At 46.1% G+C, this 15515-nt stretch overlaps 1 protein-coding gene across 1 annotated transcript in view; it reads right to left on the bottom strand.

Moving 5' to 3' along the window:
• Positions 1 to 2936: 2936 nt before the first annotated feature.
• Positions 2937 to 15515, bottom strand: part of FBXO36 (F-box protein 36) — a 90412-nt gene continuing 77833 nt past the window's right edge. Inside the window, exons 3-4 of the mRNA XM_006866793.1 lie at positions 12846 to 13018; positions 2937 to 3209 (exon numbers count right to left, since the gene is read on the bottom strand). Of these exons, the coding sequence (XP_006866855.1) occupies positions 2937 to 3209; positions 12846 to 13018 (446 nt within the window). The remainder of the gene's footprint in view (positions 3210 to 12845; positions 13019 to 15515) is intronic.

Raw genomic sequence — 15515 nt, 5'->3', positions numbered from 1 at the left:
TAACCAGTACGTTACCAGAGCTCCTTGTTGTTAGGTACCATCGAATCAGTACCGACTCAGTGAGCCTATGCACAACAGAACAAAACCCTGCCTGGTCCTGCGCCAACCTCACAGCATCGCTACGTTCGAGCCCATTGCTGCTGCCACTGTGCCAATCCATCTCATTGGGGGTCTTCCTCTTTTTCTCCAATCCTCTGCTTTACCAAACAAGATTTCTTTCTCCAGGAACTGGTCCCTCCTGATAATATGTCCGAAGTATGAGAGATGAAGTCTGGCCATCCTGGCCTCCAAAGAACCACTCTGATGGTACTTCTTTCAACACAGATTTGTTTGTTCTGACCCATAGCGACCCTGTATAGGGCTTCCAAGGAGCAGCTGGTGAATTTGAACTGCCGACCTTGCAATTAGCAGTCCAGTGTTTATCATACAGACCCACACCAGGACTCCATATCTTTATATAGATGTAGCTATAGAAATATCTACAGACCTATAAAGAATTTGTGTTAATTCATGTTCAGTCTAGATGATTCTGCATGCCCATAGGGTTTCGGGACCTCAGTTAGTTGACAAAAAACATGACACAGGAATTATTTAAGCTGTTGACCTTCTGCAGAGATGTTACAAATGAGTTGGAATGCGATATTCACGCCCTTGTGTTGGCATACCAAATCCTTGTGCAGGCTGATACACATGGTGTTACCCTAATATTTGTCTCTAAAAGCCCAGCGAAAAGGGAGGTTAGAAGCTGCAGCTCAAATCTTCAGGGAGAAGTCCTGCGAAGGCAGCAGCATTTTGGGTGCTGGACCCCCAGACTGCCTGCCAGTCCCCACAACTGCCCTGTGGGAACAACCTCTCCAAGTGGGAACGATGTTGGAGTAGTTCACCAGCCAATTCAGTCTCTGCTTTGTGCTTGGACTAAATTCAGACACAACTTTGGCTAGCTCTTTATCTGCCTGGAAGCAGATTATGCTTGTGTTCTGAGGTGTCACCGGAAACGTCTGATCAAGTTGTAAGGGTATATTGATGGGTGCAAATCTGGTTTGATGGTTTTTGGGGGAGAGGGAGAGGAGATGAGTCAGTGAGCCCTGGCTACAGAGCAGTCCTCGAGGGCACCCAGCGTCCACTGCTATGCCCACCCGGGGTCCTCAGGTGTTCCGGGAGTGACTTTGTGTAGTAGCTAAGTTATATATTTTTCTAGGCAGGGAATAAAAATGATGCAGTGACAAAGGTCACATGTGGGTTGGAGGTATCTCTGCTCTGGAACCTGAAAGAAATCTAACAGATATTCCAGAAGCTAGGACTTCACTGGAAGGAGCTCTGGTAGCGTAGTGGTTATGAATCGGGCTGCGAACCTCAAGGGTCAGCAGTTCAAAACTACCAGCTGTTTCAAGGGAGAAAGGTGAGGCTTTCTGCTCCTGTAAAGATTTACAGCCTTGGAAACCCTATACAGGGTCGCTATGGGTCGGATTTGACTCGATGGCACTTAACAACAACAATAGGACTTCACTGGTGTCCTGGTGTGGCGCAGGACAACACACTGGACCCCAAGGTCAGACTGAACCACAAGGTCAATAGTTCAAGCCCACCAGCTGCTCCTCCACAGGATCGCTGAGTCAGAACCGACTCGGTGGCTCCTAACAGCATCAGGAGCTCATGATCTGGGAGGACTTAATCCTCAAGAGAAGACAGACAGGGATCCACTTTCTCCGGAAGTTTGAACTCACTTTACCTCTCTGTCAGCTTCACAGATGGCAGGACAGTCGTTTACCTTTTCATCTAAGCCCCCCGAAACCCTTGTTCTTAAGGACCCATGTAACCCAGCACCTCTCTGGGAGAGGGGTCTAGGCTTGTTGAACAAGGTGAAGTCTTGGGACTTGTCCTTTGGGTCATGGCTGCAGACAGAGTCTGGACTTTTCCTCCAGCGAGGTCAGAGGTTGTCTACACAGGGTGACTACACAGGGTTCTGTAACCTGGTCCTCAGGGCCCACATGGAGGGACCTTGAACACAAGTGGTGCAGGACAGAGCTGGGAATGTTGGAGTGTGACCCTCAGCCTCACTGTCCCCGTCACCCTGAAACCCTTCCACGAGGAACTTAGATGACAATGTAACACCACTGGCAAAACCCTCAAAGCCCAGTGATCCTTTCCGGTGCCTGTGCAAAACAGGTAATAACCCCTTCTAATCAGTGTGGCGCTGTGGGTTAACGTGCCAGACTGCAAAGCCGTTTGAACTGCAAGGTCGGCGGTTCAAGCTCACCAGCTGCTCCTCAGAAACCCTATACAGGGTCCCTGTGGGTTGGAATCGACTCAACGGCACTTAACAACAACAACAACAATCACCATTTAAGGAGTCCTGGTGTGGCGCTGTAGACTAATGTGTCAGACTGGAAAGTAGTTTGAGCTGCAAGGTTGGCAGTTCAAGCTCACCAACTGCTCCTTGGAAACCCTATACAGGGTCACTATGGGTCGGAATCGACTCGACAGCACTTAACGACAACAACAATCACCATTTAAGGAGCTTTGGTAGCGTTGTGATTATGGATCGGGCTGCTAACCTCAAGGTCGGCAGTTTGAAGCTACCAGCCATTCCACAGGACAAAGATGAGGTTTTCTGCTCCTATAAAGATTTACAGCCTCGGAAACCCTGCGCAGGGTCGCTATGCGTTGGAATCGACTCCACAGTACTTAACAACAACAACAACAATCACTATTTACTGTTTATACACAACAGCAGGCTCTTCTTACAGAAGTCAGAGGCCGGGGAGACAGTGACGTGGAGGGTCCCCTGTTTTGGAGCCCTCACACTCCTGGCCAAAATGTGATCCTGGGTGTGACAAGAAGGCCGGAGCAAGCAAGGCACGGAATAGCTGGGTTCTGCTGCAGTTGTGTGTGGGAATAGTCAGAGCTTTTCAAGCGATTCCAAAGCCTCTTAGTTCTCAAGGCAAGGAAGCAGAAAGGAGCTGGGCCTGCCGTGCCTCAACTGCCCCGGCCGGCCTGTGGGCAGGAGGGCGTGTCCCTAGGGCTGGCTCCGCCCCCCGGTGACTGGTAAGCTTCTGCTTCCTCCTGTGAAGTTGGAGCTGGAGCTGCAGCCTGTTGGTGAAGAACATCTCCTTCCAGCCGATGTCCTCGGCCAGGGCCCTCATATCCGGGGTGATGGTGTCGCACGCAGATTGCACAATCTGTTCCCACAGTGTGTCACACATGCACAGCTGTGGGAGGAAAGAAGCACAGGTGGTTATGTGACAGACAGACAGACAGACAGACGGAGAGGCTGAGTGACAGTTGTTCCCTTAAACACGGGCGCCAGGGACAGAGGGGCACTTCTCTTAGGACCCCAGTGAGAAGGGAGGCGAGGAGTTGAAGACTTTAAAACCAAAACTCCAAACCCACTGCCTTGGAGTCGTTCCCATTCAGAGTGACCCTGTAGAGGGTTTTCCAGACGGTAAATCTTTTGGGAACACACAGGAACAGCTGGTGGGTTTGAACCACCAAACATGTGGTTAACCACCCAACACTTGACTTGCTGCACCAGGAGAGGAGGGTTTAAAATCGATCATTTGGAGGCTGTGGTGTAGAAATCAACCCGTGCCTTAGGGTAAATAAATCAAGGGTTTCTTTTTTTGCTTTTAAATTTTTATTGTGAATTGAAGAAAGGTTTGCAGACAAGATCTTCCTTTTACCTTCAACAAACCACACACTTTGTTTCACCTCAGTGATTGCAATCCCCTCCCATCAACAACAGTTCCCCCACTTCCTCCCTTGGTTACTATTTCTAGTCCACCCACCTTCCCATCCCAACTTTGTCCTTAGCTACATGTTAACCTTTGGATTTCGAATGACGGCTGTTTCATCATTCATAATGAGCATACCTCACGAGCTTGTGCCCCCTGTATACCTCTCTACTACTTGGCTGAAATTAGGCCACAAGGGTGAGATCCTTTCCAGACCTGAAGGGGGCGGTCGAAGGCCAGCGTCTCAGGTTTCTCCAGTCTCTTTTTTTTTCATTTTTTCCCCCAATTTTTTATTGTGCATTGAGTGAAGGTAAACAGACAAGATCATCAGCTTTATTTTCAAGCAATAATAAATACATTGTTTCATCTCAATGATTACAATCCCCTCCCTGCAATACCAGTGATCCTGCTTCCTCCCCGTGGATTCCCTTTTACATCCTATTTTTCACAAATGAACAAAGCAAAAATATCTGGTGCACGCATAATGCACGCGTACAAAACAAAAAATATATATTTGTTTACATGTCCAGAGGACACATTTAAAGCAAGGTATTTTATAAACAGAGCAAACTATTAGTCTAATAAAACAGTCCTTCAATTCTGAGGGTTTGTTTTGTTTGTTTTTTGATTTGGTTTTTGCTCTTGTTGGGTACAAGTTCAAACCATAGGGTCTCTAGAAAAACAGATATTATTATATAGAAGAACAGATATTATTTTATATTATTTATTATTGTGAGCCGTGGAGTCGGTTCCGACTCATAGCAACCCTGTACAGGGTTTCCGAGGCTGTAAGTCTTTACAGGAGCAGAACGCCTCATCTCTCTCCCGCGGAACAGCTGGTAGTTTCGAACTGCTGACCTTGCGGCTCGCAGCCCAATTCGTAACCACTACGTGAAAAGAACAGATGAGAGTCTCCTTATTCAACAGTGAATTCTGCTGCTACAGGTGGTGACTGGGTGAGACAACAGAACGTGTTACTACAGGGCCACGTTCAGACTTTGGATACATACGATGTCTGTGACAGAGACGGTGGTGGCCGGCGAATACATCTCTTGTTCTCCAACAATTCCTTCTTTGGACTTCTTGTTGTTGTTAAGTGCTGTAGAATCAGTTCCGACTTATAGCGATCCTTTTAGGGTTTCCAAGGAGCAGTTAGTCGGTTTGAGCTGCCTACCTTACAGTTAGCAGTCCAGTGCTTATCCGACAGTGCCACCCCAGGACTCCATACATAGGTTGTTGTTGTTGTTAGGTGCCATTGAGTCAGTACCGACTCATAGCAACCCTATACACAACAGAACGAAACACTGCCCAGTCCTGGGCCAACCTCACAATTGTTGCCATGTTTGAGCCCATTGATGCTGCCACTTGGTTGGTCCATCTCACTGGGGGTCTTCCTCTTTTTCTCTGACCCTCCATTTTACCAAACATGATATTCTCTGCAGTGACTGGTCCCTCCTGACAATAAGTCTGACGTAGGAGAGATGAAGTTTGGCCATTTTGGCCTCCAAAGAGCACTCTGGCTGCGCTTCTTCCAACACAGATCTATTGGTTCTTTTGGCAGCCCATGGCACTTTCAATATTCTCCTCCAACACCGTAACTCAAAACATCAATTCTTCTATGGTCTTCCTTATTCACTGTCCAGCTTTTGCATGTGTATGAGGTTCCTGAAAACACCATACAAAGGTGCAGGGCAGTTCATTCTTTATTATGAGCCTTCTAGGCATTTTGTAAGAGTCTGTGCTGTATTGTACGCCCTCCTCTGTGCCTGTGATTCCTAACCGACTCAACCGCACTTAACAACAACAATACCTGGTTATGGGACCATTTTTAAGTGAGCTGTTATTGAGGCAGAATGAAGGTTGTTGTTAGTTACCATCAGGTTAGTTCCACCTCACAGTGCCCCTGCGTCCAACAGCATGACGCCGGGCCTGGGCCTGTGCTAGTCTCACAATTGTTACGTTTGAGCTGTTGCTGCTACCACTATGTCAGTCCATCTCCTTGGGGGTCATCCTTGTTTTGGGGGACCCTCTACTTTAGCAAACAGGAGGTCCTTCTCCAGGGACTGGCGTCTCCTGATAAAGTCTCACCATCCTGACTTCTAAGAAGCATTCTTCTTCCAACACAGATCTGTTTGTTCTTCTGATAGTCCATGGTACTTTTAATATTCTTCTCCAACACCATAACTCAAATGCTCAGTTCTTCTACGACCTTCCTGATGCATTGTGCAACATTAACATGTATATGAGGCTATTGAAATTACCATGGTTAGGTCAACCGCACCTTAGTCCTCAAACTTGTAGCTTTGCTCTTGAACACTGTAAGAAGCCTTTACAGCAGATTTGTCTAATGCAATACATCATTTGATTTCTTGACTGCTGTTTCCGTGAGTGCTGATTGTGGATCCAAGCAAAATAAAATCTTTGATAACGTCAGTCTTTTCTCCATTTATCATGATGTTGTCTACTGATCCAGTGGTGAGGAATTTTTATTTTCTTTACACTGCAATACAACCCATACCGAAGGCTGTGGTCTTTGGTCTTCATTAATCTTTTAAGTCCTCTTTGCTTCCAGCAAGCAAGGTTGTGTCATCTTCATATCGCAGGTTGTTAATGAGTCTTCCTCCAATCCTGATGCCATAATTTGCCTCATATAATCCAGTTTCTCAGATTATTTGCTCAGCAGGCAGATTGGATCAGGATAGTGAAAGAACACAACCTTGGCGCACATGTTTCCTAATTTTAAACCATTCAGTATACAGTTGGATTAAGGTCGGACTAGGGAGCAAGGATCAATGAGCTCTGGTAGTATAGTGGTTATGAGTCAGGCTGCCAACCTCAAGGTCAGCAGTTTGAAACTACCAGTGGTTCCGCAGGAGAAAGATGAAGTGTTCTGCTCCCGTAAAGATTTACAACCTTGGAAACACTGTGCAGGGTCACTATAGGTCAGAACCAACCACACGGTACTTAACAACAACAAAACAAAGGAGCAACGGTCAAGTTGGGGCTAAGGATTAAGGATGCCCCCACCATACTAGTTTTCCTTGGGAGCATGGTCTGAGTCCAATACACAGAAATGCTTTGGCAAACTTTGCTCTCTGGCTCTGGATCTTGCATCTGGTGCCCCACTTCTGAGCTCCAGTTCATGGGACTTACGACCCATTGCCTAACCTGATTCCCCAGCTCCCAGAGCCTCCTGCATCAACTGACCGCTGTCTGCCTGCTGATTTGGATTCCTCAGCTGCTGAGACTACCTGGGTGAGGAGAATCCTCCATCCTGACCTCTGAACTATGAACTTGGGACTCGCCAGCCTCTACAACTGCACAAAGATGTAATCTCTGTGAGATGTCATAGAGTGTTGCTGACCCCCGGAATGTGAATGGGAGAGGAAGTGGTGACTGACAGGAAGGAGCATGGAGGGGTCTAACATGTTGGGGAAGTTGGACATTTGGGATACCTTTAACGCCCACGTCTCAGGGCCGAGCCTCCTGTTCATCTATCTAAGAGAAATGATTCACTCAGTAGGGAATCAACTTGATGGCATCCATCAACAACAATAAATCTAAACACCAAAAGAAAACTCTCAAAACATTTCTAAATCATAAAATTCAAAAGAGACCTGAACTTCCTTTAAAAAAGAAAGTTAATGCTAACGTAAGTGATTATCCTTCTGTTACAACAAGGCATTTCAGAATATCTGTGTCTTCCATACCCATGTCTGGAGAAAACGACAAGGCTGGGGTTGAGGAGGAGGGAAGTTCCCAAAGAGAGCCGATACCCTTTCCACCAGTCCTGGCGTGGCGCTGCGGGTTAACGTGCTGGAATTTAAAGTCGGTTTGAACCACAAGATTGGCGGTTCAAGGTCACCAGCTGGTCCTTGGACACTCTGTACAGAGTCACTATGGGCCAGAACGGACTTGATGACATTCAACCACTGCATTTCAAAAAGCTCTGGTAGCACAGGTGTCAAGTGCTTGGGTACTAACCCCAGGGTTAGCAGTTTGAACCTACCAACCGTTTGTTCCACGGGAGAAAGATGTGGCAGTCTGCTTTATAGAAAGTTTGTTGTTGTTATTGTCGTTAGGTGCCGTCGAGTTGGTTCTGACTTGTAGCGACCCTGGATAGGGTTTCCGAGGAGCAGCTGGTGGATTTGAACCGCCAACCTTGTGGTTCAAACAGACCACAGCGGCACACACAGGAAACGCTATGAGGCAGTTCCTGTCTGTCCCATGGAGCTGCTATGAGTCTGGTCTGAATTGATCCCACGGCCATGGGCTTGGTTTTCAGTAACTGCATTCTGACTCGTCGTACTTTATACTGAACATATTTATAGAAAATTCTAAGTGGATGTACGAAATACCCCCACCACACACCTTCAAACTCCCGGACTCTAGTTTGCTGGATGCCAGTTTGCAGGCAGGTTCCAGCAACTTTGACCAAGGCACAGCCAATCGTGGATTTGGCGCCCTCTGGTGGTAGTACGTGCCTCTAACATAAATCAAACAGGCTGGCTGTCTCCCGGGAGCTACAAAGCCTCATCTTTCTCCCTTGGAGCCGCTGGTGGGGATATCACAGCCGACTTTGTGGTTAGCTGCCCTACGGTGAGCCACCAGAGCTCCTTAACACATGTTGTTGTTGTTGTTGTTACTAAGTGCTGTAGAGTCGGTTGCGACTCACAGTGACCCTGAGTAGGGTTTGAGGAGCGGCTGGTGAATGAACAGCCGACCTTCTGGTTCAAACAGAACTTGCGGTCGAGTGCTTATCTTAGAGCTCCACACCACATAAAACAACAACAACAAAACCTCACTGCCATCAAGTCACCTCCAATTCATAGCGACCCTGTAGAGGGCTTCTGAGACTAGACACCTCTGGGAACAGATAGCCTCATCTTTCTCCCTTGGAGTCACAGGTGAGCTCGAACTGCCAACTTTGTGGTTAGCGGTCCATTTCTTATCCTGTAGCGCCACACCAGGACTCCAGCCTCTCACAGAAGGTTGAAAGGAACCTTTCAAACCTGCCTTTTTACAATTCAGGAAGCAAAGGCTACTAGGTGCTACCCAAGGATTGTTGGGGGTGCCGGCTAAACTAGGGATGGGACCCGCTCTCTGGCCTAGTACTGGGTTCCATACGGACTGCACCATAACCACAGAACATCTCTCCCTCTGTCAAAATAGGAGAGACCAAGCCTGCAACTCAGTGGATTCAGCATCGGGCTGCTAATCCCAACGTCAGCAGTTCAAACCCACTAGCTGCTCCTGTCCGATTGCTCGGAGTTCTGATAGATTCAAGAGTAGACACACAATGTTCACTTAGATGGAATACAGTTAGCTTTAAGAGAGACTCCTACACCAGCCCTACCTTTCCCATTGCAGCCCAGATTGGACAGTCTCATTCACCGACTAACACAACATGGGTTTTGCAGAACTATTTCAACTACTGATAGCAACTTTTTTTTTTCTTCCAATGAAGGAAAGGAGATAGAGACTGGATAAGAATAGAGTCTAAAATGTTTATTTTTGAAGGGTGAGAGATTAAAAAAAAAATGTATGGAGAAGAAAGAAGTAATGGAAAGATTTACAAACCAGAATGAAGTGTAACATTGTATTGAGCTGGACTGAAGGATTCCTGGTAGCAGGCTCAGTGGGTCAGCAGTTCGAACCCACTGGCTGCTCCACAGTGATCTGCTTTCATAAAGATGACCTAGAAGACCCAGTCCTGGTGTAGCACCATAGGATAAGCACTCAACTCCAACGTCGGGTTGAACCGCAAGGTCAGTGGTTCAAACCCACCAGCTGCTCCTTAGAAACCCTATAAAGGGTCGCAGTGAATCAGAACTGACTCGAAGGCACTTAACAACAAACACAAAAGAAAATCCAGCGGGGCAGTTCTACTTTGTCACAAGGGGTCGCTATGTGTTGGACCTGACTCGATGGAACACGACAACCTTCTGGATTGGATCCTGGAAAGGGCGCTCGTGAAAACAAACTGGTGAAATGCAAAGTCTGCAGCTGACTTCATCGCTCTGTGGCAGCATTGCTGCTTACTTTCACTAAACACATCACAGACCTGGAAGGGCAGGGATGTGGGCTGAGGAGTGGGTGAGAGCTCTTGATATCTTTGCAACAACTCTGTCAATTTAAAGGATTTCAAAACAGAATGCTTTTTCTAAAATAACCACCTATGGGATAGGAGAGAACAGCATGCAGATGGAAGCCCCCAGAATGAGGCTGTGGAGCTAGGTGGCAAGTGCCACTGGCACTGAACAGGAGAGGAATCTCTTGCTCCCAGAGATCAGAGGAGAGGGCTGGGGTGTACACAAACCATTTAATACATTGCTCCCAGGACTCAGAAGCCAAAGCTAGAAATGGAAGCACAGTGAACACACCTACAAGTTGGTGAGAAGACACTTGCTAAAGGTAAGGACAAATCCAGACGACAAAGGCAGCAGCTCCTGTTTCCTACCTACCCCTGCCACTCACGTCAGTAACAATACCCCTGCCACTCACGTCAGTAACAAGCCCAGGCCCTGGCAGAAGCTTGTAATAGATGCCCACTTCCTGTTGTTGTTGTGTGCCGCCGAGTTGGTCTCCGCTGTGGCACTGGAGGCTTAGCACTGGACTCTAAACCACACCCTCCAGCTGCTCCTCAGAAACCCTGTTGTTTTTGTTAGGTGCCGTCGAGATGGTGCCGACTCATACTGACCCGATGCACAATAAATAGAATGAAACACTGCCCGCTTCGGGGCCAAACTCACAATTGTTGCCATACTTGAGCCCACTGATGTTGCCACTTGGCCAATCCATCTCACTGGGGGTCTTCCTGTTTTTCTCTGACCCTCCGCCTTACCAAACATGATATCCTTCTCCAGTCAGTGACTGGTCCCTCCTGACAATATGTCTGAAGTATGAGAGATGAAGTTTGGCCATCCTGGCCTCCAAGGAGCACTCTGGCTGTACTTCTTCCAATACAGATCTGTTGGTTCTTTTGGCAGCCCATGGTACTTTTAGTATTCTTCTCCAACACCATAATTCAAATGCATCAATTCTTCTACGGTCTTCCTTATTCACTGTCCAGCTTTTGCAGCCATATGAGGTTACTGAAAATACCATGGCTTGGGTCAGGTGCACCTTAGTACTGGTTGCTATGAGTTGGAACTGATCTAATGGCACTACACAACGACAACAACAGTGACCTATGTGGTAGAGTAGGACAGCCCAGTGGGGTTTTCTAGGCTGCCATATTTTCCAGGGCAGGTGGCCAGTTCATTCCTGTGCAGAGACTCTAGGTGGGTTTAAACTTATGACCTTTTAACTAGAACAAGGGCTTTAAACACCAGGACACCATGGTTCCTTTGATTCTCACTAAAGCCATGGCATAGAGTTGACTCTGACTCATAATGAGCTTATGGGAGAGCGTAGACCTGCTCACGAGGGCTTCCACAATGGTAAATCTTTCTGTAGCACACAAGTCCTCTTTCTCCCAGAGTGGCTGCTGGATTCAAACCGCCAGACTTGCAGTTAGCAGCCTAATGCTTAACCCACTGTACTATCAAGTATCCTTCAGATCATGGTGTTGAGGGATGCGCCTTTGGCCATAAAGTCGGTTTGAACTGACTGCAACATTGGTGGTTCAAACTCATCAGCTGCTCCTCAGAAACCCTATACGGGGAACTGACTCAACAGCACTTAACAACAGGAGTTTATTTTATTGGCTTAAAACTCTCTTCCTTCATCTGAATGTGAGTAATCCAGCTTCTTACCGGCAGCAAGTGCAAAATCTCAGCTTTTATATATTCTTACTAAATGGCAAAAATATATATATATATATATTACTCATAAGATATAAGATTTGTGTCTGGCTCCACATTTAAAAGGGGAAAAAATAAGAAAAATGATGTATATATTTACCATCTCAAAGGATATAGTAAATTATACAGATGATATGACTTAGAAGTATATATATAAATTAAGGCACTTTATTGCATTTCTGTAAAAAATCTTGCTTTTTAGATAAGATGAGACTTTGAATTGTCCTGGGAAATGTGTGTTCTTTTATAAATGGGCATTATAACTAAACACTGAGCTAGTCAGATTTCTTTGATTGTAAGCAACAGACTCTAACTTTGGCTCATACAAATCAAAAAGGGATTTAATGGGAAGATGGTAAATGTACACTGAGGGAGTGGGAGTCAAAGGCCACCAAACCCACAGCCGTCATGTGGATTCTGACGCATAGTGACCCTGCTTCCGAAGGCTTCCCAAACTCATCTTTACAGAGGCAGACTGCCATCTCTCTCTCCCAAGGAGTAGCTGATGGGTTTAAACTGCCGACCTCTCAGATAGCAGCGGAGCACCTAAACACTGTGCCAGCAGAACTCCTTTCTGATGTGAGGAGTTGTTGGTGTTGTGAAGTGCTGTCGAGTTGGTTCTGACCCACAGCGACCCTGTGTACGGTTTCCAAGGAGCAGCTGGTGAGCTCGAACCACCGACCTTGCAGTTCAAACGACTTTGCAGTCTGATGCATTAATTCACAACGCCACACCAATGTGAGGAGTAGGGATGGAGAAATGAGGAACAGCAAGGCGAAGGGTCAGGAACCAAGAGATCCCATGAGAGAAAGTAACGGACTAATCAAGACCCTGAAAACACCAACAACTGTGGCTTCTGTCTTTTGGGCCAGAGAAAAGGACAGGGCCCAGTGATGGGCAGGCCCACTAAAACCACACCTGTTGGAAGACAGGTAATTCAGCAAAAGCCTATGACTGGAAGGAATCATAATGGAGGTTGAATCATATGCTTCAGTGACTGTGCCTGTCGTTCCATCTTCCAGATCACCAGGCTAACTCCTATTTGCCCCTCAAAGCCCAAACAACATAGCCCAATTCTGAGAAATCAGGCCGAGGAAACCAGTTTGCACTGTAAGTTCACTGAGGACAAGAATAATCTCTTTCATCTCAGCTGCTTCTGGGCGTATGGCAATGCCCGTGGCCACATAAATGCTAACCAAATGATGGCCAAAACACATGGAACTACTAAACCACGGTTGTGTTCTTTTTTAACCAAGCTTGAAAAGAGCACGTGGGATATTCTAGAGAGACACAAACAAGGGGCCGTTACCTTGGCGAATTTGCGCGACGTTTGTGATAGCCTGGCGATGTCTTCAAGATCCAGGTAGGAGATGATACACAGGAGCAAGCTGTCCGAGAGTCGCTCCAGGAAGTCAAATTTTCCTTGGCACAGATTGAGGACATACTCTATGATTTTTGCACCAAATATTAAGGCAACTTGAACTGTAATCCAAAGAAACCAACAAACTAACATGGCTATGGTGTACCAACATATAAAAACTATGAAAACAGGATGCAGGGTTCAATTCTGGGCATTTCACTCAGGGCCCACCCACTCCGACCCTCACTAGGGTTCCCGACGCTGCAAAGCTTTCCTGAGGGGTGGCTGGTGGATTCGAACTGCTGGCCTTGCGGTTAGCCGCCCAGCTCATAACCCACTGTGTTCCCCCGGGAATGGTGCTCAATTATTCTAAAACATTCCGCCTCTCTCCATGCTGCCTCAGTGACCAAGGACTCAACTGGCGAGTCTTTCCTTTCCACCTGCCCACCCTGCTCTGACAGTGGACTTTTCAGGACTTTTGTTATTGTCGTCGTTGTTATGTGCCGTGGAGTCGGTTCTGACTCACAGTGACCCTGTACAGGGTTTCCGAGGCTGTAAATCTTTACGGGAGCAGAAAGCCTCATCTTTCTCCCGCACAACAGCTGGTAGTTTCGAACTGCTGACCTTGTGGTTCGCAGCCCAATTCGTAACTACAGGTCAGGAAACCCTATCCAGGGTCGCTATGGGTTGGAATCGACTCGATGGCACTTAACTATAACAACAACAACAGCAAAGACTGGCTGCAGCCCCCTGCTCACATCAGCATCAGACTTCCCTCACACAACTGACTTAGGCAGTCTCCCATCCTCCTTGGCCCCACTGGCTGTTCACACTACGTGAGGGGAGAGGGAAGAGATGCTGGTTCACGTGGTTTTTCTATGCCCACCCCCACCACTGTGTCTTAATTTCAATAGATATTTTCCTCTTATTTTTCATGATGTTTTCCCACCAGACTTTCTTCCTGCCTCTTTACCTTCTTTCATCTCTATCTTTACACAAGAGAAAACAGAAAGACAAAAAAATAATACATGAACATTTTTGGTGGAAACAATTTTCACTTTTGGCCCAGGTTTTTCATACCTCGTTTCCAAATTAGGTAATGGTCCACAGAGATTCAGCCAGGACCGTGGTCCACCCAAACACGGCCCATGGAGGAAGGAAGCCTTCTACAAGGCCAGGATACAGATAGCACATAGGAAAACACGTTTAGAAGTGTACCTATTCGGATTTCACTGGGTGGTGATTTTACTTTCTTCCTTTGGCTAGTTGTATCTGCTAATTTTTTATAGGAAATTTTGTATCTTTATGCCAATTTCATGACCATTCAATCAAAAGCAAACTTCTTTTCATGGCACATCGCTCCTCCAGATCTGTCAGCATCCTTCTCTGCATTTGCTGATCTATTCGCCAATAACCCTATATCACCAGTGGTTGTTGATGCTGTTGTTAAGGGCTGTTGAGACAGTTCAGACTCATAGCAACCCTGTATAGGGTTTCCAAGAAGCTATTGGTGGGTTTGAACCACCGACCTTGTGGATCAAACCGACCTTGTGGTTCAGTGCTTATCTTACTGCGCCACACATTGTTTAAATCTTAAAAAGAAGATTGTAGGAGGAAGGGAAGATGGAAGAGATGTGAGAGAGAGAAAGAAGAAAGTTAAGAAAGGAAGCAGGTAGGAGAGAAAGGAGAAGAGAGGGGAGGAGAGGAAGATTCCACCCTGAGAAGTTCATCGTCCAGCACTATAGTATCAGACAATGTTCTACTGCTACGCAACAAGCTGTCAGTGGCTAATGTTTTAGAAGAGGACCACCTCCTCCTTCTTCCTAGTCTGAAGCCCCAATGAAAACTGTCCACCATGAGTAACTAAGAAATACCTCTGGTACAGCTTCTAGCATCTCTGTAACATGCAAGCCATAAGACACACCAACTGGTAGACAAGTGGTGGGTTTCTACAACTAGTATGTCAAAAACAAAACAAAGCAAATGCTGGTGAAATTATGATTAAAAAGTGATAAATTCTCCATCATCATGGGAGATTTTGTAACACCTCTATCAATATTTGACATACCAAAAGGAAAAAATTAGTATAACTATGTATTTGGATGACAGTATTAAAAAGATTTATTTGGTAGGCATAAACAGAACCCTGTACCTAACAATTAGAATGATTTTCAGTTCTTGTAAGGAACATATATAGAACACATATGTAATCTGAGCATGAACTAGATCATCCTCAATAAAAACCTGGTATCGCACAGACCAGGTTCTCAGATCATTGGGCAACAAATTTAGAAATCCAAAACAAAAATTTAGAATGCTTTCTCAAACATTTGGAAATCTTAAACACATTTCTGAATAATCTGTTTGTCAAAGAGGACAACATAAATGAAATTAGCAAATATGTAAATCTAAGCAAAAATAAAAATTCTACATTAAAAGTGTATGTATACAGAAACTAGGAATCCTGGTGTGGCACTGTAGGATAAACACTGGACTGCTAACCATGAGGTCAGTGGTTCAAACCCACCAGCCGCTCACTGGAAACCCTATATGGGGTCACGATGAGTCAGAACCATATACTCACTGACACTTAATAACAACTACATATAAAAACTGTTA

This window comes from Chrysochloris asiatica, unplaced genomic scaffold, assembly GCF_000296735.1.
Source record: "Chrysochloris asiatica unplaced genomic scaffold, ChrAsi1.0 scaffold00096, whole genome shotgun sequence".
Taxonomy (NCBI): domain Eukaryota; kingdom Metazoa; phylum Chordata; class Mammalia; order Afrosoricida; family Chrysochloridae; genus Chrysochloris; species Chrysochloris asiatica.
This window is presented reverse-complemented; position numbering and strand designations above follow the sequence as displayed.